The following is a 27,498-nucleotide window of genomic DNA, read 5'->3' on the forward strand; positions in this document are numbered from 1 at the left end:
CGGAGAATCACAGCAGCCGTGGCCGAGCTGCGGAGGGTAATACGGGATTGGGAATATCGCTACATTTTCCGGCTGACTTTATGAAAAATTCCTCTTCGATATTGGAGCCTTTATTTTTATGTGAACTTAAAAAAGGATGTATTTCTACTAAAAGCCCAACTTGAAACGCTGGAAACTTTTCCACCGAAATGGAAGGGAATATTCCATGGATTATTTTGTCACTTTTACTGTTTATGCATAATTGCGATGGTAAGTTTGATTAATTAACCTTTAAAAATATTATTCGTGTCATACTAGTGGGCTTTGAGTCCACAGGTAGACTGGACATGTCCGGACAGCGCATCCAACGTACGGTTCCAACATATATTGTGGCTATCATTCTCTGTCTGTGCTACCAATATGCAACAATACGGTTGGGATTTTTCTAAACTTCGCTGGTTTATCTTTCTTTACATTTAGTGGCTTATCTGTGATTAGTTATAGATATCAACAGATTATCTACAAAGTTTCTGAAAGTCCTGATTGGAAAGCAAAAGAGGCTAATGATAAAAAGTAACTTTACTTACTAAACACTCGTCCAGAGTTTACACTACACACACATACAGGGGTTTTGTGAACAAATCTCACACTATTCTATGGAGAAAATTTGCATTGAATAGAATTGATATTAACAGGTTACATCTGATCTGGCTGCAATGATTGGTTTCTTTTGTTGGAGACTGGCAATAGATGAGTGCTGCTCCCCCAGCGAGTCAAATAAACCCGGAGTGTGGAAGCAGCTTCTGTAACATCTTTAAAAGTTTATCTTTGGAGCTCAGCCTTTTGCAATGATGTTTTAATTGGTATTTTTTCCTAGTCATTTGTTTATGGGGTGCAGAGTGAACATGTCTGAGCTTAAGCAGAGAGTGATGAGCCGAGGTTACCCCCTCCCTTTCTGAACAAAGACCTTTAAACAGCTTTTCACTGGATGCACTGAGTAGGCTACTTACTCTGCAATATAAAATAAAGTCATTAAGACTTACATATTTCCAACCAGGAGCAATTTTATTATGTCAGCATGTAGTCTATCTCTAATAAGGAAACAAAGTTTATGAGTAAACAACAAAGATGCGGGTGTGTCTGCAAGATGCTACAAGTGTGAAAGGCCTGCTCTCTAAAGAAATCACTTTAAAGGGTCAACTTCTGTGTGGCTATTTCTATATTATTCTACAGAGAGTTTATTTACATATTTGCTGGGATTTACAGCTTGTTTAATCTCAAAGATTAAAGCAGATTATATCAAGTAATGTGTCAGTTGTGTGGGTATCTAACTATTTTCTCTAATTTCCACAGGATTCCGCTGCGTGGATAAATACAGACCTTGTGAAAATGGAGGGACATGCTTAGATTCACCATCTCGATGCATGTAAGTAGAATTCATGTAAAGATGTAGCATAATGAACCAGAAATGTAGATAGTGTCTTAACTGATTTACACAGGTGATTATTTGTTCTTCAAAGGTGATTCAGTTCCAGTCTGAAACAATAGAAGTGAATATTCTGGTTTTGTCCTGTTGGCTGTTGATTCACAGTCACAGTAAAGGGTTGAAAGATAGGAGGAATTGATTAAGGCCTGTGCAGATGACAATCAACAGGCCTCAACATGTTGGGCTGCCACATCATCTGTTGCACCTGCTAAGGAGCTTTGTCAGACATAAATCACAGCATTGTGCCGCACAGAGCATGAGTAAAGATTTCCTTCTGTTTTTTTCATTCATTTCTTTATATCTTTGCTGTTTGGTTTTACTTTTTACTCAAATTAGAGTAAATGCTTTGTTTGATGAATTGTTTCATTTCCTGCCTGCTTCAGGCACTTCTTCAGTCTCACATCTTCTGACAGTGATAAGGCTTTTGTTTTTCAAATTTTGGCGGGGGGGGGGTTGCGTGGGCTCCTATTACAATGGTCAACTTAAATAGCCTACAGTGTCTTGCCCCGGGGTCATTTGTCCTTTTAAAAACCCTTCAGCTAAGGAAACATGCCTGAGTGTCTCAGATGGGGGAGATACAGTCATCAGTAGAACAAAAGTCCTTGGGTGCCAGCTGCTTCCCTCCAAAACTGTGAATTTATGATTTTATTGGAGTTGTTTGTGGTTTACAATGCCGCACGGGTCAAAGTTGGGCCAGCACCATCAATGACCTTTCACCTTTCACTGGTAAAGCACACATATACAATTTGTATAATTTCTATTTTCCTTTAAACATGAAAGTAATTTCAAGTGAACATTCTTCCAATAGTAGCCATGACAGAGTAGCAAATGTGTAACTCAGCTGCATGTTGAACAAGTAACTACCACCCACATTTTTTCAATCATTAGCTGGAGCCAAGATGAGTGAGTGTCATGAAGTTAGTAAATGTATAATTTAATGCAACCAGATCTTTTTTTTGCAAATCATTTATTTAAACCCCACATAGAAAAAAAAACACTTCCTGCAACACCCTCAATACTTATCCTACTGTACTGCACTGATCTCCAGATCTACGGTCATTACATCAGAGGGGATGTGTTTTCTATTGGAAGACACTATTAATTCACCTTTTGTGCTCTTCCAGTCTCTTGTGCAGTGTACATGTATGTGTCAGGGGTGTAGGAGTTGGGCATGTGTTATCACTAAGCTGGTTCCATGCCAAGAAAAAGAAGCACTTATTGTGCAAAGGGAAAGCATTTCTAATGGAAGGGGACATCAAATATCCTACCACACAGTGTAGAAAGAGTCCCATAGCAGGGCAGAGCAGTGAAGTGGAGCGTGGCCGCATGAGAGTGGTCAGATCCGTCGTAGACAGAGGTGAGCGGTGGAGCCACCCCACCCCTTCCCCTGGGAGCCTACAGAAACAGGAGATCCCAAACAGCAGAAAAGATCCTTTCTTCTACCAGATACCTGCCTGTAACCTGGCACCTTCAGAGCGGGCTGTAGAGAGCGAGAGAAGAAAGGCCACAGCAATGTGAGGCCAATACAGTGGAGAGACAGAAACAAAATGCAGATACAGATACATGTTTTGGCATTTGAGAGGAATTTGGAGAACCAGTGGAAAACAACCTGTTTGAAATGACCAGTGTTCCACAGAATCACACACATTGTTCTGTGTGGAGAATGTTCTTCTATTGCTGCTTGGCCAACCACAGTGTTATTTCATTTTCTCTCTCTTTTAGCAAGTACCTTCTCAAGTGACATTAATAGTGTGTGTAGGCAGCTACCATTGTTGCTGTCCCAGATACCAATATATCCTCTATCACGTTGGCAAGCACTATGAAACTACACTATAGCTTTAACATGCGAGAAAGATTGGGGATAGCAGTAGTTAGTAAACTTTTGAAGTGAACAGTCTCTAAATATTTCTCCTGTTTCTGTGACCCAGTAAAAATCAGTTCATGCTTTCAGTCAGAATGATTACAGCACTTTTACCTTCATGAGTGTGCTCCCAACCCAGGCACTGAGATCAAGTAGACTGGTAGTCAGCCGTAAATTACTCTGAGATTGCAAAGATGGCTGACTCTGATTTATAAAAGGTTATAACATTTCCTCCTCCTGAACTTATGAAAAATAATCTGCACATGCATGTTCAGATTGTTGCAGTGACCGCTGAACTGCCAATAAAGTCTAAGATATTTTAAGTCTTGTGCACGGTATTCAGACTTGAATATATGTGTATTGGTATACATGGTTTTGTCTGAGGGATGGCAGGTAAGATCAGTTTGATGAAGATGATTCTTATTGACATGGAAGCATCTCTTAGCATGCTTTAGGGCCTAAGTCAGGAGTTTGTATTGACACGAGCACTGGTGGGAGTGAGGCTCAAACCACAGTATACAAGTTGCTTAGAATAAAACTTAACAAAAAACCAGTGGGGTGAAATAAATCATGTTTATACACTGTGCCAAGAGTTTTGAACTTGACAGTGAAGGGTTGATAGTGTCACAGGGAGTGCGCCTTTCTAGGTGAGCAGTCAGGAAGTCCAGTTGAAGAGCCTTTGGCCCCTCAGCTCCGCCCTGTTAGCAGAGGGCTGCGTAGAGAGGGCCGCAGCAGCAGCGGCGGCGCCGGAGGAGAGATAATTAGGCAGATTGAGAGGATGTCATTCAGAGAGGATCCAGCTGGAGGGATCGGGCTGGGGGTAGGGAACGGGTATATGGAGGCTGGGAGGGGGGAGGGAGTTGGGGGGGGGGCGAGGGGGGCTGCGTAGAGGACAGCTGGTGGATGTTGTGATGGTAATCCAGTGAAGTCAGATCTTGACAAAGGGGAAGCATAGGGCCAGGTGCTGCCATTGAGCAGTCAGCCGCCCCCATACTGTGAGAGACAAGCTTGTGGAGGAATGAAGCCGGTAGCTCACAGCCCCTCTAGCACATGTTGCCTCTCTCACACTGCAGCCGCAAACAGGTCCGCTCTTTCTCTCTGCGTGTTGTCTCAGCTCTGGCGGCTCATCCTCAGCCTCTGTCTCTCAGCACAGTGGCAGATCGCAGATTATGACCAACTGCTTCCTCTTGGATGCTCTAAGCTTGAGTGGAAATGAAAACGGCGCCTCGCTGCTGTGCAGCGCCAAAGGACGGATACAGTGGTCCTCTTTATGTTATAATGCTTTGCCCTTGACCTCAGTAGCAGAGTTAGCACATAAATTTTGAGTACTTTGTCATGACCCTGTAGCAACTCCCAGTCTCTTAGAACATGAAGAACGAGGACAACATTGAATTAGATGGGAAGCAGACTGCCCAGTGAGAGTGGACGGGGCAGTTTCTCCTGTTAACAGTTTGTTTCTGCAAGTAGCAAGTAATGTTCATCTGTTTTAGGACAGAGGGTACATCCTCTCTCTCTTCTTTTTTTCTATAAGTAAGAATTTGCCTCAGCCAGCCATTTATTTGGTCTAAAACAGATGAAAAATGCAACAGAGTTCACAAAGGGGTGGAAATATGCCAGTGCACATATTATCTGACAGACCGTAGCAAAGAGACAGATTATATTGTTGTCTTAGTTCAGAGCACCTCAGGGCTAGTGTTTTCTTTGGCATCTTTATGGTGGATTAGAAAGGAATGCTTAGTAAGATTCCTCCTGTCCCTCTGGTGCTTTCAGGTTATTGTCCGTACCTCCCATCCATTCTCCCTGGTAGCCCCCTCAGGAATGCCTTTAACAATACTGTCAGCCTTGTCTCATTGAGAATGGGATGTTTGGAATGACTTGTTTGATTTGCAATTAGTTACTATGCAATTTTGTGAGGCCTCATATCACTCGTGCTCTCCTGACAGGCAGACTGCCCCGCCGTTATCCAAGAGCACTATTACAGACGCAGACGTTTTTAATGACTTAATAGAAACGTGGTCATATCCATTTAAGGATGGATGCTATCTGAGCAAGATGTTACATCATCGTAGGGGGTAAGATTTGGGTTTGTTTTCCCCTTCTTCTCAGTGGGTCATGGAGTGGTGACTGGGAGCCGTGGTTCCCAGGCTCCATCACAGGAAGTTGTGCCTTCTGACCTCCCTGCTACGCACATCCTGTCTTATCATAGAAGCTTAAGCAGCTTACCCAGTCTGCCTTGGCCTCGATGCTCCTCAACTTTCCCATCTTTTGGCTCATTTAATTATTCATTCACACCACATAGCCACAGTTGTTTGATCATTTCGGCAAATACAACTGAAAAATAGTCTTATCGCTGCACGTAACGCACACATCCAGGAAACTAACTCTGTGCTTGTGTATTTATACTTCTTTCAGAGTCAATGTACTCCAGAACCTACTGCTTATATAGGGATCAGCCCGTCTCTGATGTCTAATGCCCTCTGTGTGTGTTCTTATCCATAAGACGACGACTTCTGAAGAGACATTCAGGCCTGATTGGAATAACAGAAGTCTGCCAGCTAAATTTCCCTTGTCTCTCCCTCCCTCTTAGAAGAGGAAGGGATGGGTCCATAATTAAATGATTCAGGAAAAGACATTCACTTTTCCACTAAGCGCACTTTCCAAAGGCAGCATTTTGCCGATGTTGACCTTTTCCTGAGTGAAGATTTATGAGAAGTCTTAAATACTTTACCACGGGGAAACAAAACAAGATTGGTAAAAGATACTCTGTGAACCGATTTGTGAAAGTTTTCATAATGTGTTTCATTAGATACGGCTGGTCTCACCTTTCTTTTACATCTCTTTTACTTATTCTTGTGGCCTTGGAGAGATAATAGAGACTCTCCTATTAATTTGCCTAAGCTCATCTCTGAGAAACATTACCAGCGCACCTTAAACAAATCTAATTCTATACTTCCTTCAAGCATGTAAACATCTCTCTCAGCCACATTTTGCATTCTAAAAGGTTGTTCATGAGATGCTCTTGTATGTTATTTAACCATTATTAAAGGTCCCGAATGAATTGCAATACACGCCATAAGAAAGGTCTAAAATATTTCGTTTATACTTTATGGCTAACTTGAGGCAAAACAATGGATAAAGCCACCGTATTTGATCTTTTATGAAGCATTGGGTATAGGGTCTTTTAAATTTCAAAGTAACAGGGAATCTGTTTTAGTTTAGGTGGTTGGGTGGGGTTTTTGTGGTTGAGTTCAGCGGAGAATGCTTTGAAAGACCTCGACTCGGGATTCATGCGATGCGGTTATGGGCAAATGTGTTGCTATTTAAAAAATGTCAGGCAGTATTCTCCCAAAATTCACTTGATTCTTGAGGCGAATTTGGTTTGTTAGTTTGATCTAAAAGTGTTAAAACTAGAATAACAGTATAACTGACGCTTAACAACAAGATTATATCTTTATTTTCTTGGTACAGAAGATCTGGATTCTGGGTTTATGTCATGTAAATCTGAGCTTTGGAAGGGAGAAGGATCACCTGACAGCCTCTACAGTTTTTTAGTTAACGCTGTTTTCCCTCCAGAGAAAGTTAAATGTCCTTATATTCACGTGTTTAATATTCATGTGCTGGGGCTTCTCTAAAACCCCCTCTTCATGGACATTTCAATACGGCATTGTTTAAGCACAATTGTTGAGGCCAACTTTGCACTTTAAACTTAGGACATGATCTTACTTAATAACCAGACTGAACTGGTCCAGACGCTCGGTTCTACCTGCATATGTAGGCGATCAGTCCTCTATAGAGCTCCAACTGTCCTTATGAAACCCTGTCTGTCCCAACACCCCCTTTTTCTCAGTCCAGCTCTCCCTCACCATGGGTTACTGTTGCCAGGCTACAGCCCAGGCCTGTTGGTCCGTGTAAGCCCAGGCCTGAAAGACTAGCTGTTTGGGTCACTGCTCCCCCCCACCCACCCCCACCCTCCCAACACTTTCATACAAAGGAGTTCTGACTACTTTAGCTCTTTTATTTGGGCCACAAAACGCTCCCCCAACCCCCAATCTGGCTCTTTGCTGAGAAAGGGAGAGCCAAGCTGAGGAGAGCAGAGCCGAGAGGGCTGCTTGGAAGGAGGGGGATGTGGATGGGCTCCGGTTGGCAGTATGGTGTCAGTATGGACTCACATAAAGGAGTAATGCTGATTCCTGCTTGCTTTTGGAAGGAGGGGTTAGGGGAAAGAGGCTGTGTTGTAAGAGCTTTCCCACAGACTAATATTTTTTTCTCATAACTCCCAGGTTCAACAGAATTCATAAATCTTCTATTTGCTGTTGTCACGCATCATACAAGTTGCCCCGAGTCAAATGAGTTCTGTTTATGTTGCCATTTGTCTCAGGAAATTCCCTCTACGAAAAGGAGGACCCCTTTATATGTGTTGCTTTGTGGAGCATGACTGTGTGTATGAACCGTGTCAGAGATTACAGACTCTTTGTTCACAGGTGAGCCACCCTTTGACCTCTGGCAGAGTAGCTGCTATTGTGTAGGAAAGGAAGAGCTCAGGTTACCCTGCTGCAGTGACCCAGAAAGCAGGAAAACTGGCATTGTGTTACAAACGTACAGGTGACAGAAGTCACTTAAATCAAATGGTTATAGTCAGAAGATCTACCTGATGCAGAAATCACAGCACACTGTTTCAAAGACCAAAAATGTTTTCACTATAATGTTCTCTTTGTCTTTCATGGCTTCACAATACTATCCCTCCTCAGAGGCTGAGACGGGTTGTAAGTTTCCTTTTATACGTGTCCTTTGGCTTGTCGTGATTGTTGCATGTGTTTGCTTTGTTTCAGTGGTGCCTTTGTGTAACGGTCTTTATAGTAAAGAGAAACTGTTAGTGCATGTGTTTGTGGAGAATGACCACATTTCTTGAGTGTTGTGAAATGGCTTAAGTGTGCGAGTGCATGTGTTGGTTACTGGGTTTGTCCCATGAGCGAAGCAGCGCAGTTGTTTCGGCTTAAAGTCTGGCAGGAGAGGTAGATGCCGGACATCCAGAGGGGCACTGACAGATGTGGACAGATGCGTGGTGCCGAGGCTGCAGCTGGCAGGAGTCCTCATATGTGTTGACACAAAGGGATTACCCACTCTTGCCATCCCTCTGCTGCACTCAAAGACCTCCTCCTCATCTGCTGCACTCTCTTCCTCAGAGGTCAAAAGTCGCCGCTCACTAAATATGACTCAGGGGCCCGTTGCACAACAGCAGACTGCACCTGCCCTTCACATCCTTCACTAAGAAGGCAGGGCCCAGTGAAGGCACAGTTCCTGCCCTGCTTTTCCCAGAGGCGGCGGAATCCACAAGGTTGTAAAGAGCCTGATAAGGAGACTCTCAGGTGCACAAAGACAAATACGCACGCCTCTCACAGTCTCTGTTCTGATAGCACTCTCGTTTCGTGGATTATGGGAGTAGCTTTCTGGCAATGAGTGCAGACAAAAGAATGTGTGTTTTGGCTGCATAGTTTTGGTGCATTTATAAAGGAGGACAAATAATGAATCAACTTCTAGCGGCATTCTCACACACACACACACACACACACAGAAATTGCAGCAACATGCACTTGGACTTTGGACTTTGTGGAACGACTTATAAGTATATAATTATCTGTCCTCAGGAAATCACAATGGTCTTCGCAGAACTACACCCTGTTAAGACTGTAGCTCTTCGGCTTTTATTAGCAGTCAAATGCCCACAGCAGAGAGTTACTATGCCAGCCTGTGTGCTGTTTTTCAGCTCAATACGCGACTTTCTTTCTCCCTCCTTTTTAAAGCTGTCTGTGTGCCACAGTAGTGTTTAATTTTTCAGTGGCACTTTGGATTCCAGACATAGTTAATTTGCCTCTAAATAAACCCAGCCAAGCCATGACAAATAGCCATGGGGACCAGGGGTGGGGGTTGGGAAGGGGCGATTGGTTGGGTGTCAGGCTTGCTTGTTCGTCTGCGAGGTTGCTAAGGGCAACAGGGAACGTGCACTCTGAGTGAGTGTGTTTTCAGAGCGAGGGATTACAGGAAATATGACATGACATTCTTTATGGACCAGACTACTGTCCTCTCCTCTTCGTCTCCCTCTCCGTAAGCCTACCTTCCAAAGACATTCCCTCCTGCAGAGCGGCCCCACCCTACTCCCTGCAGGCTGAGTGACATTATCATCACAATTAGACGGGGGACCTCTGACATCTGACCTCTCAGCGCGTGAGAGGGGGGGGAATGTAAGGGGGAAAGCAAAGCTGGCATTCTGGGGGGGGTTTAGGAGGAAGAAGAGTAGCTGTAAGAACTCTTTAAACATCCCTGCTCCTGTGCTGATTCACTTTAACTTTGAGACCAAGACTCAGTCTCACTATAAAATACAAGACATTTAACTTTTTCTCAATGTGTCCGTGTATAGGCCCCTTCTTGGGGACAGCCCTTTGTGTCTGGCTCCTTTCTTTTAGCCCCGTGGCTCCTCCATTTCCCTATTGTCTTTTTCAAGCTGGGAAAAAAGCCAGGGAACCACTGATATCTTTAGGTATTGACCAATATCCAGTGCAGCTCTTATTCCAGTGTTTGATTAATAAGTTGTATTCCTCACTGCATAGAGGATCATTCTTTAACGTGTAAGACAATATAAGCCATGCTTTCCTAACTTTGTAGATAAGATTAAAAAAGACAGCTAACAGCTTAAGCTCCCTCCATGGGGTAGCTTTCTACTTTTTAATGTAGCAATATCTGATATCAGAACTGAAGAAGCCAAAAACGACTCTTTCTTTCTGAACCAGATCAGAACAGCCAGATTTTTTGGTCTTTTGGGCACATCGAAAAATTAACGCCAGTGTAGTTGTGATGCTCCTTTTAAAAAAAAGCAGATGAAAAACCCATCGTTGATCCTGCCCTGGGGTTCCTCTCCAATGACAGAGACAGTGCCGAAGGGCAGGCCAAACCCAGTCATCACAGCCCTGTCATCAGCATTAAACGGCCTGTTTGAAGAGGGGTCTAGTACCCAGTCATGTGCTCCACTGTGGGTGTAGAGTTACCAGCTCATACTGGCCTCCTTAGTAAGTCAAAACTTTGTCTAAACTCCCACAGGACAGCAGCAGAGAGCTACAGGATCCCCTGTTTATGTGTTTACCTCTCCTTCTTACTGGAGCAGGTTAGGTCAGTCTGACACAATGTCCACACAGTGTAGGAAAGCAGCAGCAGCAGCAGCAGCAGCAGCTGAAGTTTCACTCCTGAGATCAGGTGCAGTATTGTGTGTATGTCATGCACATTTTGGCAGTCCTCAAACCCCTCGAAATACACCGCATTGTGCTGAACTAAGCTGTACATTGTACGTCACTGTAGTCACCACAGTTGAAACATGAGCCATTACCTGACCTGTGAAGGCTGCTGTGTTGATCAAAGTAAAACCTATTCTGTCAGAATGAGTGAGACGTGTGCCGAATGGAAAAGTGCGTCTGTGTATACAAACTGTTAATGTTTCATCAAGGTAAAGGGCTGTTGTATTAGTATACAGTTACTGGGAAAGGGATGTGTTGTTTCGTTCCAGCCCCACAGCTGCTTCTCCTATTTGCTTCGTGTGTGCCGTGTAGTCCTCATTTTTCTCATGTCAGTATTTGTTGGCAATTGTGAAGTTTCCAGACTGCTGGTTCTGGGTGTGTTCTTTTTCATATATGAGAACAGAAACAAGAGTTGAGGTGTGGAAAAATTGTAACAGTCGAGGAATGCGAGCTGACATGGATGAAAGTTAGGCTTTCCATCTGGAAATAACTGTGCTTTGTGAAGCCAATGAGACAAAGAGAGATGGCCGCCCTCCATCTGCATATATTAAAGCTTGTTTATAAGTGTGTGTGTGTCTCATTCCACGGACAAAGTATTGCATGATTAGTGCTTGTGGGGTAAGCTGTGTTAATACAAATTCAGTCCAGGACCCAAAAGCATTACTCATGCCAAAGTATGAGTCAGGCGACCGGGCCTTGCCAAGGTGCCATTGGGCCCTGATTGCAAAACCCAGAACATGATGGGAATGGGGCTCCACTGGAGTTGAATTGTCACAGCTCTGTCTTGAATACCCTTGCTTGTCAGCTTGTGACCTGCTTTGACTCACAGGCGAAAGGCATACTAATGTGTTTTGTCTGGGTGAATTTGTTTTTTCCAGGTGTCGCCCCGGATTCATTGGACCGCTCTGCCAGCACCTGGATCCCTGTCATCGATCCCCGTGTCTGAATGGAGCAGCTTGCAAGAGCCAGGTGGTCAATGGTATCCCACAATACACCTGTGTGTGCCAGAGAGGGTTCAGAGGTACATATTTCACAGTTGTTCACAGTTGGAAAGATCAGATCTGACAGGGGAAAAATGAAAGTTCCTTTTATAAACAAATAAAATTCACTTTTACTCCCCAGGCCAAGACTGCTCCCTCATTGATGCCTGTGCCACAAGTCCATGTGCCAATGGGGCCCGCTGTGCCAATTGGAATAACCACTACAACTGTTCCTGCCCACCTGGCTTCCAGGGAAAGAACTGCCGCAATGACATTGATGAGTGTCGCAAGCCTGGCGTGTGCCTCAACGGTGGCCTCTGCATCAACACCCATGGGTCCTTCCGCTGCCAGTGCCAACCTGGATACAGCGGGCGCACGTGTGAGGTGTCCACTCTTCCCTGTGCTCCGTCTCAGTGCCTTAACGGGGGCACCTGTCGGCAGACCAGCGACCATTCCTACGAGTGTGCTTGCCTTCCAGGTAAAATAGCTCCCTGTTAGCATAGCAGAGCATGCACACACAAACATCATCAGTCAGAGTGCAGAACCCGCTGTTTTCCCAGGCCCTCAGCACAGCGCTACAGGCAGACAGATTTCCCAGCCTGATGACGTAGCTGTTTGTAGTGTAGCTGGGATTTACTCCTCTCTCCCAGGTCAGCTTCCTGTCTGCTATTAATAGCTACTGATGGGTGGTGGGATGGTGGGAGAGTTGAAGAAGAGGCCTGCCGGCACTCCGGTCCACGCTGCTCTGCTCACAACAGAAGGAATTTACTTTATGGGCCTTCTGGTTTCCCACTGGGAACTGACAGGAAATATCTCCTGCCAGAGAGGAAGTCATTGAAACTGTGAGAGATTATAAAACAAGCAAACACTGTGGGGAGTGTGGACCTCTGGTGCAGGCAGGAGTCATGGCTGTTGCTGGCATCGTGTGGGAACCATCATGAGACGATGTAAACAATCATACACCCCCTGAACCTTTTACTGCCCACATTGCCCCTCACCTCCTCCACTGTGGGAAATATGACTCAAGGTTACACGTAGATCACTGAGAGTCCGGAACAGGGACCACTGAATGTTTATTAAACTCTCAGTGTTTGTGTATTGCTGTGTCTGTGGGTAATAACTCTGTTCTTCTCCATCTGTTTCAGGGTTTGAGGGACACAACTGTGAGAATAACGTAGATGACTGTCCAGGTCACAAGTGTATGAATGGAGGAATTTGTGTAGATGGAGTCAACACCTACAACTGCCAGTGCCCACCAGAATGGACAGGTACAGATCTATTTAATTTAAACATCTTTAATTACAAACATAATGTTGAGTATGTGTAAGCTAATGCATCACCTTACTACACCAGGGCAATACTGTGCTGAGGACGTCAACGAGTGTCTCATGCAGCCAAACGCCTGCCACAATGGGGGAACTTGCTTTAACACCATCGGCGGTCACACCTGCGTCTGCGTTAATGGTTGGACCGGAGATGACTGCAGTGAGAACATCGACGACTGCGCGATAGCCGTTTGCTTTAATGGCGCCACCTGCCACGACCGTGTAGCATCCTTCTTCTGCGAGTGCCCAGTCGGAAAGACCGGTAAGTGGCTTCTGTGCACCCTCTTAGTCCTAGCTTCATTAATAGTTAAAACTGCCGCTCATTTCCTTCTTTGCCTTTACGCAGGTCTGCTGTGCCACCTCGATGACGCATGTGTGAGCAACCCCTGCAATGAGGGCGCAGTGTGCGACACCAACCCACTCAACGGCCGTGCCATTTGCACCTGTCCTGCTGGCTTTGTAGGAGGTGCCTGCAACCAGGACATGGATGAGTGTTCCATTGGTATGTCTGCTTTCTTCTCATCAGTGATGAGACCGTTTGCTCAAATGGTCTGCTTGATATTTATGAGTGCATTTCATATAGTGATCCCAAGCTTTCTACCTGCAGGTGCCAACCCGTGTGAGCATTTTGGGAAATGTGTGAACACAGAGGGCTCCTTTCAGTGTCAGTGCGGTCGGGGATATGCAGGCCCCCGCTGCGAGATTGACATCAACGAATGCCTGTCCATGCCCTGCCAGAATGATGCCACTTGCCTGGATCGCATTGGAGAATTTACCTGCATCTGCATGCCAGGTATTCAGTCCTTACTGTTGTATTTCAGTACCGCCAAATAAACAATATAGAGCACCTCAGTTCAGCCTCAATTATATGGAACAGAACAAAAACCAGTAGCAGAGTATAAGTACTATATATTTAAACTTGACCTTCTAATCCTTATCTGTAGTGCTGCCATGCTGACTGCCTGTGTAGACTGTTATGTAATATATTCCCATTGATGTTGGGGCATTGAAGGCACCGCTCTTCCCTCACTGCACTGTAAGGCCAGACAGGGTATTAGTTTGGACTAAGTGATGGTTTGGACACTCAGTGACAAAAACACAGTGAAACTCTCACGCACAGTCCTACATGCATCCTGGGGTTTGGGGAACTATACAAATTAGAGCTGGGAGTCGGGTCTATAGGACTGGAAGTGAGAGAGGGCCAGCAGTTAGGGGGAGGAGTGTGCTGTGAATACTAATGAGCAGTAGAGTGGTGGGAATGGAGCGGAACAATAGGGCCCCTCTGTGCTCCACTTTGCACCCCTCATACACACAGAGAGGGAAAGAGGCCTTTTCCCAGAGCCTCTCCCCCTCCCCCTTCATTTCCAGAGACAGGCTCTTCCTCTTCACCCTCCTCATCATCAGCCAGGCTGGCAAAGCTCATGTGGAGCTGCTGATTATTTCTGAATCCACGCTAGCCTGTCCCCAGGAGCAGCAGTTTGAATGAAGGAGCCCTACATAGTTTACTCACACAGAATGTATAACATGCAACTGGTGAATGGGACGCTGACCCAGGGAGGGGTAATGCTCCGTGGACAGTAGAGTGTCGTGATTTCAGGTCAGTAGAGTGGGAACACTGGGGATGGTCTTTTTATTCCATCCTGTAGAGACCAGTGTCCCATGAGAGAAAAGTTTCCCACAGTTCCTTATCCCCTCACAAAGACTACACACAATTGCATAGACTCCATGCTGGCCCTGGACTGACATGCACATGCAAAACATCTAAACATAGCCAGTCTGCTTCAGCTGCAAAATTGTGTGAATTCAGTTTGAACTTCTGTTTTTCAGGCTACATGGGGACTTACTGCGAGGTCGATGTAGACGACTGTGAGAGCAACCCATGTGTGAATGACGGCATCTGTCGGGACATGGTCAATGGCTTTACATGCACCTGCCAGCCAGGTGAGACTTTCTTTGATTGACCTTTTTTACTCCCTGTGTTTGTTTCTGTCGCTGTTAACAACTCCACCTCAGAGACAGCAGCAGTAACAACAGAGAGCAAAGTTTAAATGTCCCCAGAACCAGAGGAGGGAGGGTCAGCTTGGCTTCTTCTGCCTGCTGGTGCGTAGAACCAACACTCGTATAAAAAGCCAGGCCCAAAATGCTGCCTATCCTCTCCTCTTGTCAGAACAAAGACACTATTGTGACCCCAGCCCCCCTCCTCTGTGGAATGTGGAAGGGACAGCAGTCTCCCTCATCCTGCCCTGGCGGTGGTGGGGAACAGCAGTCCTGCTAATGAGATTCTTTTCCAGGTCCGCAATTTACATCTGGGACAGACGTCCCCCCTCCACCCCCCATCTCGCTATTGAGCCGGTGGAGCTGATGCAGGAAGGGGTGGGGGGGCTCCCTAAAAGAGAAAACAATCCCACCGTCTCCTCTCCCCCGCCGCCCTCCCCCGTTTGCAGCCCAAGCACCAACACACAGACTATCTTGACACTGTTAATCAACTGAGCAGTGTGCTACCAATGCACCAATTCACCCCTGTCTGGGCACCATGCCCATTTATTTCAAGCCGGCTCACAGTTTCTCAAGCTTTCCAATTCATAGATCCTAGATGTATCATTACTGTTATAATAGTACAGTGTAATAATAATGATAATAATAATAATAATCATACTTTTTAGATCATTGAGTCCTGTTGTTCCTGTGTAGAGAAGCATTATGGAGGCATGCTAACATTTAGGGCCTTTAGTTTATCAATTTGTCTTTGATCATTTGTTTTCAAATCCACCTTGTATGAATTACATACTCAGTCCCTCCTCCAGTATAATTCAAGGTCACCGGCTTTCCAGTGCATTTTGTAGTGGTCAATTCAGCATTGGTCCAAGTGCAAAGATGACAAGTTCTTAACCAGTCGAGACGCTCTCAAACCAAACCTAAGCCCAACGTCACTAACCTACCCAAGACCTCTGCCCTTCTTAGAGGAGACAGAACTGCCCTCTGACCTGAGCACGGACCCTTCCACTGGACTTCTTTCTGACCCTTCACCTCTATGTTTGTATGTCCCAGGGTTTACTGGCACCATGTGTCAGATCGACATAGATGAGTGCGCCAGCACACCCTGCCAGAATGGAGCAAAATGCTACGACCGGCCCAATGGTTTCGAGTGCCGCTGTGCTGAAGGTAAGGGCTTCTCTACCTAATAGTTGTCAGTGTGAAAAAAGCACACAGTTCAAGATGCCTGCACGGGCAGAAGAGCAGATGATGCTTAACCACTTGTTGGGCTGCGTTTGGTCTTTGTTAAGTGTTCAGTGTTTTGAGGGGTCAGCTATTTTTTGTACGTCTGCTGGCCGAGCAGACTGACTTGAGGCCCCTAATCCCACTCTTTCCTTCACTGGCTCTCGGGATCATGGGGTCACTGAGGACCAGCAGTTGCCAAGAAATGAGTCTTGGTCATCACCCCGACATCTGTTCATCTGTTCATCTGTTACACCCCCAAAGACAAACCACCTTATGCTGCATCTTTACTTTCATTCCTTCACACTCAGCCATGCCCATGTTTCAACATAAGCTTAAATACAGCAGACTTAGTAAACCTTGTCTCTAAGGCTGCATTTAAAAGATGTATTGAAGTATACAAGGATGTTTAACATGTTTGTGTGGGCCTTTGCCTACGGAGGAGCCTGCTTCATTGTTTCAGTAGCCAGCTGCTTGGTATTCCCTGTGTTTGTGGGCCCCTTCTGTTGAGTGAAGTGGCCCTGTTTGACGTGGTGCAGCCTATTGTTCCCTCTGCCACTGAGAACAAAAGCAGGACTGGGAGGCCTGTGTAGGGCCCTTCTTTACTGCTTTACCAAACTCAGCACTGCGCTACACACATACCGAACGGACAAAACTTACTTGCCCAACACACAAAAACTGGTTACATGAAAACCACAGTGATTAGAACCCAAAACCATAGACGATGTTGTAAAGACAATTGGGCAAAAGTCTAACAAAATAACTAATTCAGTAGGCAAAAGGAGGAAATGTGATGAAAAATGGCAGTAAGGAAAAAGTGGATTAAAATGAAAGTATCAATCTCCATGTATGTTTTTTTCCTCTTCAGGTTATGAAGGGACACTCTGTGAGAGTAATATCAACAACTGTCAGCCCGACCCCTGCCACCATGGTACTTGTATAGATGGCATTGCCAGCTACACCTGTAACTGTGATGCTGGCTATACAGGCTATCGCTGCGAGAACCAGCTCAATGAGTGCCACAGCAACCCTTGTCAGAACGGGGGCAAGTGTGTCGACTTGGTTAACAAGTACATCTGCCAGTGCCAACATGGAACCTCAGGTAAGGAGCCCCTAGAAACAGAAAACATGTAGTTAGACCTTGTTTATTAAAATATTTTGGCTTGCATGTTGCTGTCAAGAAAGATAATAAAAAATTGTATGTAATTTTTTGTCAACACAGGTACAAACTGTGAGATAAACTTTGATGATTGTGCCAGTAACCCATGTGACTATGGCATCTGCAAAGATGGCATCAACCGCTATGACTGTGTTTGCAAACCTGGCTTCACCGGTAAGGACCCTGGAAATTAAATCACAACTTTGAGATTTAAAAAAAACTCTTTGGAAATGTGGACAAAGCACATTTTGATTCACATTTTGTCTTCCATCTGTCCTGCCAGGTCCCAAATGTAATGTGGAAATAGATGAGTGTGCATCCAGCCCCTGTAGGAATGGGGGGACCTGTGTTGATGAAGAGAATGGATTTCACTGCCAGTGTCCTGAGGGGTTTAAGCCCCCTTACTGTTACTCCCAGGTGGATGAGTGTGGCAGCAGCCCTTGTGTCCATGGCTCATGCAGGGATGACATCAACGGGTATGTTACAGCTTTAGTTTAAAGTGTCTCACATGTTGCTGTTGCTTATCATATAGATTTGAACTTGTATATTATTTTCTGTATTGCTGACTTTACTCCTGTATTTGCAGTTACCGCTGTGACTGTGAGCCGGGATGGGTGGGGAAGAACTGTGACCTTGATAGGAACGACTGCTTACCTAGTCCCTGCCAGAATGCTGGGACATGCATCGACCAGCTCAATGGCTTCACCTGCAAATGTCGTCAAGGTTTCAGAGGTAAGAGGGTGCACATCACACAGTGACATCAGACCTAAAGATCGGCACATACAGTACAGAGATAGGAACACACATTTTCAGCACATGCATGCATTATAATTGCACAGAACTAAGGTAGACTTTAGAAGTTGTTTAGTCTTAAAGATTCATACTAGTTCTCTCTCAACTCCTGAAGGACAATCATCTACCGCCCCCTAGTGGTGTAATAAAAATGTGTAGAAGCATTCAACAGTCTCAGACTAAAACTTTAACATGTTTAAATGACCTCTCTTTTCAGGTAACCTCTGCCAGGTGAACATCAACGAATGTGCATCCAGTCCCTGTCTGAACAAGGGTACTTGTGTGGACGGTGTGGCAAGTTTCACCTGTCTGTGCGAACTCCCTTACAGTGGACCCACTTGTGCTGAGGTCCTCACCCCTTGCTCCCCTAACCCGTGTGCCAATCATGCCATCTGCACACACACACCTGACTACTTGGGCTATCAGTGTAACTGCCAGCAAGGGTGGCAAGGTTAGGAAATGTTCATCAGCATCTCGGTGTCTGCACATCTATGGTAACATGTGTGAATAAAAACTTTATCTAAATCTTATTCTACCCTTCTTTTACATCTTTTAGGTCAATTGTGTAACATAGATGTGAATGAATGCATCTCGAACCCCTGCAAAAACCGTGGGACCTGCACTAACACACTTGGAGGCTTTGTGTGCTCCTGTAGAGCTGGATACACCGGGCTAACCTGTGAAACAGACATCAATGACTGCTCACCTAGTAAGTGGCTATGTAAACTAAACAGGCTTACTTTTATTGTCTAATACTGTGAGACAAATAAGATATGTTTCGTGCATTTACTCGTGACCAAAGTCCTCCTCTTCTTTTGTTTCATCAGATCCGTGCTTAAGCGGAGGTTCCTGCACAGATAGCGTAAACTCCTTCCACTGTAGCTGCTTGCCAGGCTTCACTGGGCCCCGCTGCGCTTTAGAGATCAATGAATGCCAGAGTTCCCCCTGCAAAAATGGAGGAACATGCACAGACTATGTTAACTCCTACACCTGCACCTGCAGGCCTGGCTTCACTGGCATCTTCTGCGAAACCAACATCCCCGATTGCACTGAAAGGTGAGTGTGTGTATTTGTTTGTCATGGAGTTATCTCATGTTGAACTGTCACACAGTTACACATCCATATTACTACTTAATATTACAATATAATTTAAATCCAAACTTTTTCTCATGCCCACAGCTCTTGCTTTAATGGAGGGACATGCACAGATAAAATCAACGGGTACTCCTGCACCTGCCGTTCTGGCTTCACTGGCTCCCACTGTCAGTACGAAGTCAATGAGTGTGACTCCCAGCCCTGCCTCAACGGAGGCATCTGTCAAGATGCTCTGGAGTCCTTCCGTTGCTCATGTCCGAAGGGCTACACAGGCAACCGCTGTCAGGTACAGGCACCTATACAGACACTCTTGAAAGTTTGTGTTAAAGCATTGACTCTTAAAACCGTAACTTTTTTTAAGTAAATAACAATTTTCCCTCTCACTCATGCACACCAGACACCAGTAGACTGGTGCAGACGTTCGTCTCCTTGTCAGAATGGAGGACGCTGTCGCCAAAAGGATGCCTCCTTCATCTGTGACTGTACCAACGGCTGGTCTGGGCGTTACTGTGACATCCCAAGGGTCTCTTGTGAGACAGCTGCCCGCCAGAGAGGTATGTTCTCTGCATGTTGACATTTGACCTCTCTGCCTTTCTTTGTATTGTGAGTTATTAGAGCAAACATTTCTCCCTAATCTGTTATATCAGGGCTCCAGACAGATGAGCTATGCCACCATGGTGGTCACTGCGTCAACACCGGGATTGCCCACTATTGTAAATGCCCTGCTGACTACACTGGAAGCTATTGTGAAAGCCAAGTGGATCACTGTGAGGACAAACCCTGTCGCAATGGCGCCACCTGCAGGGGATATGTGGGAGGGTACCAGTGTGATGTAAGTCCTTGCTCTGTCAATATTTTGTGCTTTATCAGATTTCAGTAAAGTATCATTTACATGGTGCACAATCATGGAGATAATGTAACTGTTGTATATGTATGTCATTACAGTGTATGCCAGGCTATACCGGGCAGAACTGCGAGATAGAGATCAATGAGTGCCAGTCTCATCCCTGCCAAAATGGAGGCACTTGCATTGATCTAGTGGGACATTACATCTGCTCCTGCCCACCTGGCACACTAGGTATGCAATGACATATAAAACAGAAACCTATCTTTATTACTTAAGAGACTTAACTGTATGTGTTTTAAAGATAATAAATAAAGTTGTGTTTAATAATCCTCTTCTTTAAAGGTGTTCTCTGTGAGATCAATGAAGATGACTGTGCTCCACCCCTGAGGCCGCGCAGTTTCCCTCCTAAGTGCCTGAACAACGGCACTTGTGTGGACAGAGTGGGTGGATACCGCTGCAATTGCCCCCCTGGATTTACAGGAGAAAGATGTGAGGGAGACATAAATGAGTGTCTCTCTAACCCCTGCAGTCCCTCCAACAGTCTTGACTGCATCCAGTTACCGAATGACTACCAATGTGTCTGCAAGCCTGGCTTCACAGGTTAGACAGCTGAAGGCTCCTCTTGGCCTCTCAATGTGAATCATTCTTGTGTGCAATGCTTTTTATATTTAAATTGTAGAGCTTAACCATCAATGTGTATTTTTTAGGTCGGAGGTGTCAGAGCAGGTACAGCGTGTGTGAGTCTCAGCCTTGTCAGAATGGAGGAGCTTGTTCTGTATCCAGCAGCTCTGCACTGGGATACATCTGCACATGTCAGCTTGTAAGTGCACATTCACAATGAGGTGTTAGACACATAATTTTGTGCATTAAAACTATTCTTGTTGCTGTTTGGAAAGTTCACAATCTAATTGTATACATGGTGTCTTTTTTTAGGGTTATACTGGGCCCAACTGTGAGAGAAGCATGTCCTGTCGGGAGCTGTCCTGCTATAACGGAGGTAGCTGTGCTCTTACCACAAGGGGGGCACGTTGCACCTGCTTGCCTGGTTACGGCGGGCCCCAGTGTCAGCATCGCAGCAATGAAGGCTGCTCCTCCCAGCCTTGCCGGAATGGAGGCTTGTGCACTGAAGAGACCAGCTTCCCGTTCTTCCACTGCCAGTGTGCCAGTGGCTGGACAGGTAAACGGTGTGAGCAGAGCAGCGGATCCCCTGAAGTCTCGGCACCCTCGTGCCCTCTGGCAGACTGTCATGGCAAAGCCAATGATGGCGTTTGCGACAAGGAATGCAACACATTCGCTTGTCGCTGGGACGGAGGCGACTGTTCTCTGGCAGTCAACCCCTGGGCTCGTTGCGCAGACCCTCGCTGCTGGCGTGTCTTCAACAACAGCCAGTGTGATGAGTCCTGCAACAACGCTGACTGTCTGTATGACAACTTTGACTGCAAAAGCAAGGAGAAAGTTTGCAAGTGAGTTTTTTTAAAACTCTTAACAAGATTCCCCTTAGATTTTCTACACTAAGAAATCTTAATCTAATCCTTCTGTTTGTGTCGTCTCCAGTCCAATATATGAAACCTACTGTATCGACCACTATGCTGATGGACGATGTGACCAGGGCTGTAATACAGAGGAGTGTGGATGGGATGGCTTGGATTGTGCAAAGAACGTTCCTGAAGACCTCGCTGATGGTTCCTTGGTTTTGGTAGTCCTGCTGCCTCCAGAGGAGCTTCTCCGCACCAGCACAGCTTTTCTGCAAAAATTAAGTGCCATCCTACACACAACGCTACGCTTCCGTCTGGACCGCAACGGAGAAGCCATGATTCGCCCCTATACCCGCCGAGAGTCCCGTCTCAAGCGAGAGCTGCAGCCTCAACAGGAGGTCATCGGGTCAGTCAAGTAAACAGTAAACATAAAGAAGTCTTTCCTTTGATTGTAAATATCACTAAACCCCTGCCTTTCTGCTGTCCCTGTAGCTCTATAGTGTACCTGGAAATAGACAACCGCCTGTGCTCTCAGGGCTATGACGACTGTTTCCCTACAGCTGACAGTGCTGCAGACTACCTGGGCGCCCTGTCAGCTGTAGAAATACTCAACTTCCCATACCCCCTAAAAGAAGTCCGTGGTGAGTAGGGACCCGTAGAGAACACAGAATGAACTACTTGAACTTATGAGTCTCAAATGTGTGATAACTTTGTCCTCTTATCACCACAGGCGAAAGGATACCACCTGATGTCGTCATACCCGAGTGGGGCAAGCTGATGCTGGTTGGGATAGCGTCTCTTTTTGTTTTAGTCATCCTTGTGATAGGCATGTTGATTGCCCGCAGAAAGAGAGAACACAGTACCCTTTGGTTCCCCGAGGGCTTTTTCCTCAAGAAGGAACCCAGCAGCAACAAGAACCGCAGGGAACCGGTGGGCCAGGATGCTCTTGGAATGAAGTAAGTTATTAATGTGCAATTGTTGTTGTTTTTTTACTGTATTTCCTTTCTTGTGTTTACATTGTTTAACATTACCTTCTGTTAACAGACACATGACAAAAACAGTGGAGGAATCTCTCCTTGGAGATCACAGTGACCAGTGGATGGACTCAGACTGTCCAGAGGCAAAAAGGCTAAAGGTCAGTAACCCAAACTCTTTATACTTGTACATATTCCAAATCAATTTACACACAAACAATTTAACAATTTCTCTCTCTCTGAATTCAGGTTGAGGAGCCGAGTATGCTCTCAGACAGTGAAGACGCAGTGGACAGCAGGCAGTGGACACAGCATCACCTTGCAGCCGCAGACATCCGTGTGCCTCCCACCATGGCCCTCACCCCGCCTCAAGGAGAGTTTGAAAGCGACTGCATGGATGTTAATGTCCGAGGCCCAGGTTGGTTTATGTTTTAATATAGTCATTGTGAATGCCACGGTTGTTTTTTTGGAATACTTTCTTCTACATAGGTGACAAAAACTCACCTGTCTGTTTTCTTCTCCTTCCAGATGGTTTTACACCTCTGATGCTGGCATCGTTCTGTGGAGGCGGCCTAGAACCTGAGATAGCAGAGGAGGAAGAAAACGAGGAGTGTTCAGCCAACATAATTTCTGACCTGATCTACCAGGGCGCATCCCTCGCTGCCCAAACAGACCGCACAGGCGAGACAGCGCTCCACCTGGCCGCCCGCTACGCCCGCGCTGATGCTGCTAAAAGGCTGCTGGATGCCGGTGCAGATGCCAATGCTCAGGACAACACAGGACGAACGCCGCTACATGCTGCAGTGGCTGCTGATGCACAGGGTGTCTTCCAGGTAAAGAAACATCAACATGCACTGTTTGTTGTCCACATCAGTGGAAGATATGTGTTGTATTGATCACAGTGTCTAACCCAACATTTTCATGCTCATAGATTCTGATTCGGAACCGGGCTACAGATCTTGACTCTCGCATGTATGATGGCTCCACTGCTTTGATCCTGGCAGCACGGCTGGCAGTAGAAGGCATGGTAGAAGAACTCATCACTTGTCATGCTGATGTCAATGCCGTTGATGAATTGGGTAAGTGTGTGTACTGTTTAAACTAAGTGGATGTCCTGATGTTGATGCTGGCCCTGTTTCACGCTGATATTAAAGGTGTGTAATCTCATTGTCTGTCGTCACTTGTAGGTAAATCTGCCTTGCACTGGGCTGCTGCCGTTAACAATGTGGACGCCACAATTGCTCTGCTGAAGAATGGCGCAAACAAAGATATGCAAGATCTCAAGGTATGACATCCACTTGCACCGGTTTAACCACGTTTCACTAAGAGTACAGTCTAGACCTGCTTTATTTGTGAAGTGTCCAGATATAGCGTCTGTTGTGATTTGAAGCTATATTAATAATAATGGATTAATTGATGCATCAATGTGGATTAAAAATAATTATATCTAACACCCCCTCTGTCTGTTTGTTGCTTTGTCTTGCAGGAGGAGACTCCTCTGTTCCTTGCAGCCCGTGAGGGCAGCTGTGAGGCTGTGAGGGTTCTTCTGGCTCACTTTGCAAACAGGGAGATCACAGACCATATGGACAGGTTGCCAAGGGACATTGCTCAGGAGCGTATGCACCACGACATTGTGCAGCTTCTTGATGAGTACAACACAGTAAGGAGTCCCCAGGGCCATGGAGGGGCTGGACACCACCTCACTGGACACACTCTGTCTCCTCTCATGTGCCCTCCCAGCGCCTTCCTACCTAGTTTGAAAAACACCCCGCAGGGAAAGAAGAACCGTCGGCCGGGGGCCAAGGGTTCCAGCCTGGGAGGCCATAATGCTGCCAGTCTGAAGGAGTCAGTCAAGGCCCGCAATAAGAAGCTGACCTTGGATATGCAGAGTGCCTTACTGGAGAGCTCAGTTACGCTGTCCCCAGTTGACTCACTGGACTCACCCCATGGGGGAGCTAGCAATGCTGGCTACATGACCAACCCGACTTCCCCTGTGGCAATGGCGTCACCAGGGCTTTTCCACTCCTCCATGTCAGTCCCAAACACCCCAATGGTACACAGTAGCATGCTGGAGGGAGGTGGCCCCTTTGCTGTTTCTTTAGCACAACTCAACGACCTTGGAGCTGGAGGAATGTCCTTGCAGGGTCGTGTCTCCATGGCTTCAGATGTCAACCACGGCTATGTGCTGAGTTCAGGCCAGATGGGGCTCAACATGGGCTTGGTCAGTCCAGTCAGTGTGCCCTTTGACTGGCATAGCCGGATGCCCACCTCCTCCCAGTGTGGTCAACAAGTTGTAAGTCTCGTGCAGAGTGGCCAGGCAGGCATGCATCCACAGAGCCCAGCCATGCAGCAGCAGAACATGCTGATGCACCAGCAGCTCTTCCGTAATGCCATGTTGCAGCCAACTCCTGTTACCTCCACACCCACTATCAGCCCTGTGAAGCTGCCCTCCATTGCTGAGCAGCAGAAACAACAGCAGCAGCTTATCAACCACACCATCACCAACCAGCAGAGCCTTGCCCGCATGGGCACCTCCACGCCACCGACACCCCAGACCTCCCAGCCCCCACCATCCTTCTTCCAGCAGCAGCAGCAGATGCCTCAGCAACCTTCTCAGCCCCAGCCTCCTGCTCAGCCACAACAAGCAGCCACACCAGCTGCCCAGCCCCCTCAGGCTCTGCCCCCTCAGGCCAGTGGCAGCACCACAGGAACGGAGGATTACCCAACACCTCCTTCCCAGCACAGCTACTCATCCGCACTAGATGCCACACCTAAGCATTACCTCCATTTGCCTAGTGAGCACCCCTACTTGACCCCATCCCCAGAGTCTCCTGAGCCCTGGTCCAGCCCCTCTCCTCACTGCGTCTCCGACTGGTCAGATTCCACACCCAGCCCAGCAGTTGCTGGCCCTACCCAGACCCAAATTACTCAAATCCCAGAGGCCAATGGCAAGATGCAGGTGTTTGCATGAAGATCTCATGGGCCCTGCTTGAAAAGGGACCTGGGGTAAAAGAATTTGCGGACTGGCTCTGTTGCCTGTCTGTGTTTATATGTGTCAGCCTGTTTCCAAGATTTTCATTGGATTTGGATTGACTATGTTTATCACGAGGACCGTCTGCTAGTGATTATTGCAGAGAAGAAAAAGTAAAGGGAAATGTGTGTTGTCTGAAAACAGCAGACAATTTAATGAAGTAATTCTGTCACAGATGGACTTGTTTTTTATTATAAAAAAGTATATGAAGAAAACTAAGTCTTTCATTTCAAAGACTTAGGGATGCTCTCCTGAAAACTAACAAACATTTAAAAAGTAGATAAAAGAAAAAGTTAAATGTTGAAGGGAATTCATTTATTTTTATTTATTGTTTTTATCTCTCTGACCTTTTGTAGATGTTTTCACCCTCTTATTGTCATAGCTTCTCACATAATGCCTATGTTATACGGACCACCAACTTTTTTCTTATTTAGCCAGTGTGTCAAGTGATTGTAAAGGAATATAATTCATCTTTCAGAAACGTTAACATACAGAGAAGGAACTTTCCCCTTCTCTGACTGATATTTATTAAGGCCAACAACAGCTGGCATGGATGATAAACTGGTTATAGCAAATATATATTAAGACATGCTCAGCAGTAGTTATGTGTTCTGAATTGTGGTAGCGATTACTTTCCATATGAGTATTATGAATAAGAATGTAGATGAGTGTCTCTGAAGCACTTCAAGTGACCAGCCTCGAAGGGCAAGCGTGAGTCAAACACAGAATTGAACTAAAATGAATATTTATGATATATTGGCGGCATTTTTTTTACGGCCTTTCAAAAATATTATCAGTGTAAAGTTATTTGTAATGTTCTCGTTCAACTGACTCCACTGGACTGTTACAAGTTTGACTGTCAGCACTGATACATTCTGTTTCAAACTGATTATTTTGCCTTTAAATCAGCGTCTCACTGCCCTTTTACTGTTGTTGTTTTTTTGTTCTATTCATTTTATACTCTGTATATTTGTGAAAACCTTGGATACCTTTTTTTAACATCACTCCAGATGTACTAAGCTATGCTTATCAGCTGCTATTTTATATCACTCTTACCTGCAAACATTCCTCCATTTCATCTGCCTTGTGTGAAGATGTTGTACTTTCAGCAGCACCAGCACAGAGGAGAAACAAATGCACACAGGTAGTAGTTTCTTTTGTTGAGCCTGCATCATTTCCTGCTGTGGACTAAGTGGAAAGATTCTGTTGCAGTTGAGGTCTCGTTGACACTGTCACGCCGTCTTCGGTGGTGGTGTTGTAGTGGTCAGTGTGAGTGTGTAGCAGCTGGACTGTGACTGCTTATGCCCTGTCACTCCTCAGGGAGGTGTTTTATGGCATGCAGTGGGGCCGTTTCCCCTGCATCTACAGTAGCTTCCAGTCTAGGAGTTGCTTTTTGTTTGGAGGGACTGAAGGAAACAACACTACTATGTAGTGTGGCACCCTTTAACCTTTATACAAATTCAACGCTGACACTCCCAGTTATCCAGCTAACACCTGGTGTAACGACTGATCCCCTCGTCACCACCTCAGCATGTAGGATAGAGGTCATCCTCTCCTTAACATACTAAGGACATTTCAGCATAAAGTCAGTTGACAATAATAGAATTTTGAGAAAGTAACTTTTGCATTTTCATCTTGTGACGTCAGAAACGAGGAGGCCATCACTGCCCATGTTTGTGTCACAGACTGCGTTCATTCCAGTTCACCACAGATTCAGCTTGTTCTGTCAGACCCTGGGAAACATGTTGTTCACAGTCCAGTTCATTTTTACTGACAAGAAAAAACTGCCTTTTTGTTTGTTAATATTTTTATACATAACTGGTCTTTCAATTTCCCTACCAGGTCGCACTAAGTGTTTTGTACATTTCAACCTTCCAACTTGTGTCTGTAAATATGTTTGTTCCGGTTAGTTCTTTGCTTGAGAAGTCTTATGTTTCTTATATGATTGTTATGTACTAAAAAGGACAAAAATAAAACGTACTTCATTTAGCATTA

At 45.7% G+C, this 27,498-nt stretch overlaps 1 protein-coding gene across 1 annotated transcript; it reads left to right on the forward strand.

The window, feature by feature from the left end:
* Nucleotides 1-27,498, forward strand: notch3 (notch receptor 3). Its single transcript, XM_069674800.1, has 33 exons — nucleotides 1-249; nucleotides 1,333-1,405; nucleotides 11,488-11,630; nucleotides 11,732-12,067; nucleotides 12,735-12,857; nucleotides 12,943-13,176; nucleotides 13,261-13,416; nucleotides 13,522-13,707; nucleotides 14,742-14,855; nucleotides 15,963-16,076; nucleotides 16,999-17,232; nucleotides 17,353-17,463; nucleotides 17,573-17,765; nucleotides 17,876-18,021; nucleotides 18,299-18,532; nucleotides 18,638-18,790; nucleotides 18,909-19,137; nucleotides 19,261-19,462; nucleotides 19,574-19,730; nucleotides 19,824-20,008; nucleotides 20,122-20,254; nucleotides 20,366-20,623; nucleotides 20,731-20,843; nucleotides 20,957-21,486; nucleotides 21,578-21,904; nucleotides 21,991-22,139; nucleotides 22,229-22,454; nucleotides 22,543-22,633; nucleotides 22,722-22,890; nucleotides 23,001-23,305; nucleotides 23,404-23,551; nucleotides 23,660-23,757; nucleotides 23,959-27,498. Exons 1-33 carry the CDS (start codon nucleotides 189-191, stop codon nucleotides 25,441-25,443), a joined length of 7,416 nt encoding a protein of 2,471 aa, XP_069530901.1. The 5' UTR covers nucleotides 1-188; the 3' UTR covers nucleotides 25,444-27,498.

The sequence above is a fragment of the Semicossyphus pulcher genome, unplaced genomic scaffold, assembly GCF_022749685.1.
Source record: "Semicossyphus pulcher isolate SPU_LCO1_2020_fin unplaced genomic scaffold, fSemPul1.0.p SCAF_23, whole genome shotgun sequence".
NCBI lineage: Eukaryota > Metazoa > Chordata > Actinopteri > Labriformes > Labridae > Semicossyphus > Semicossyphus pulcher.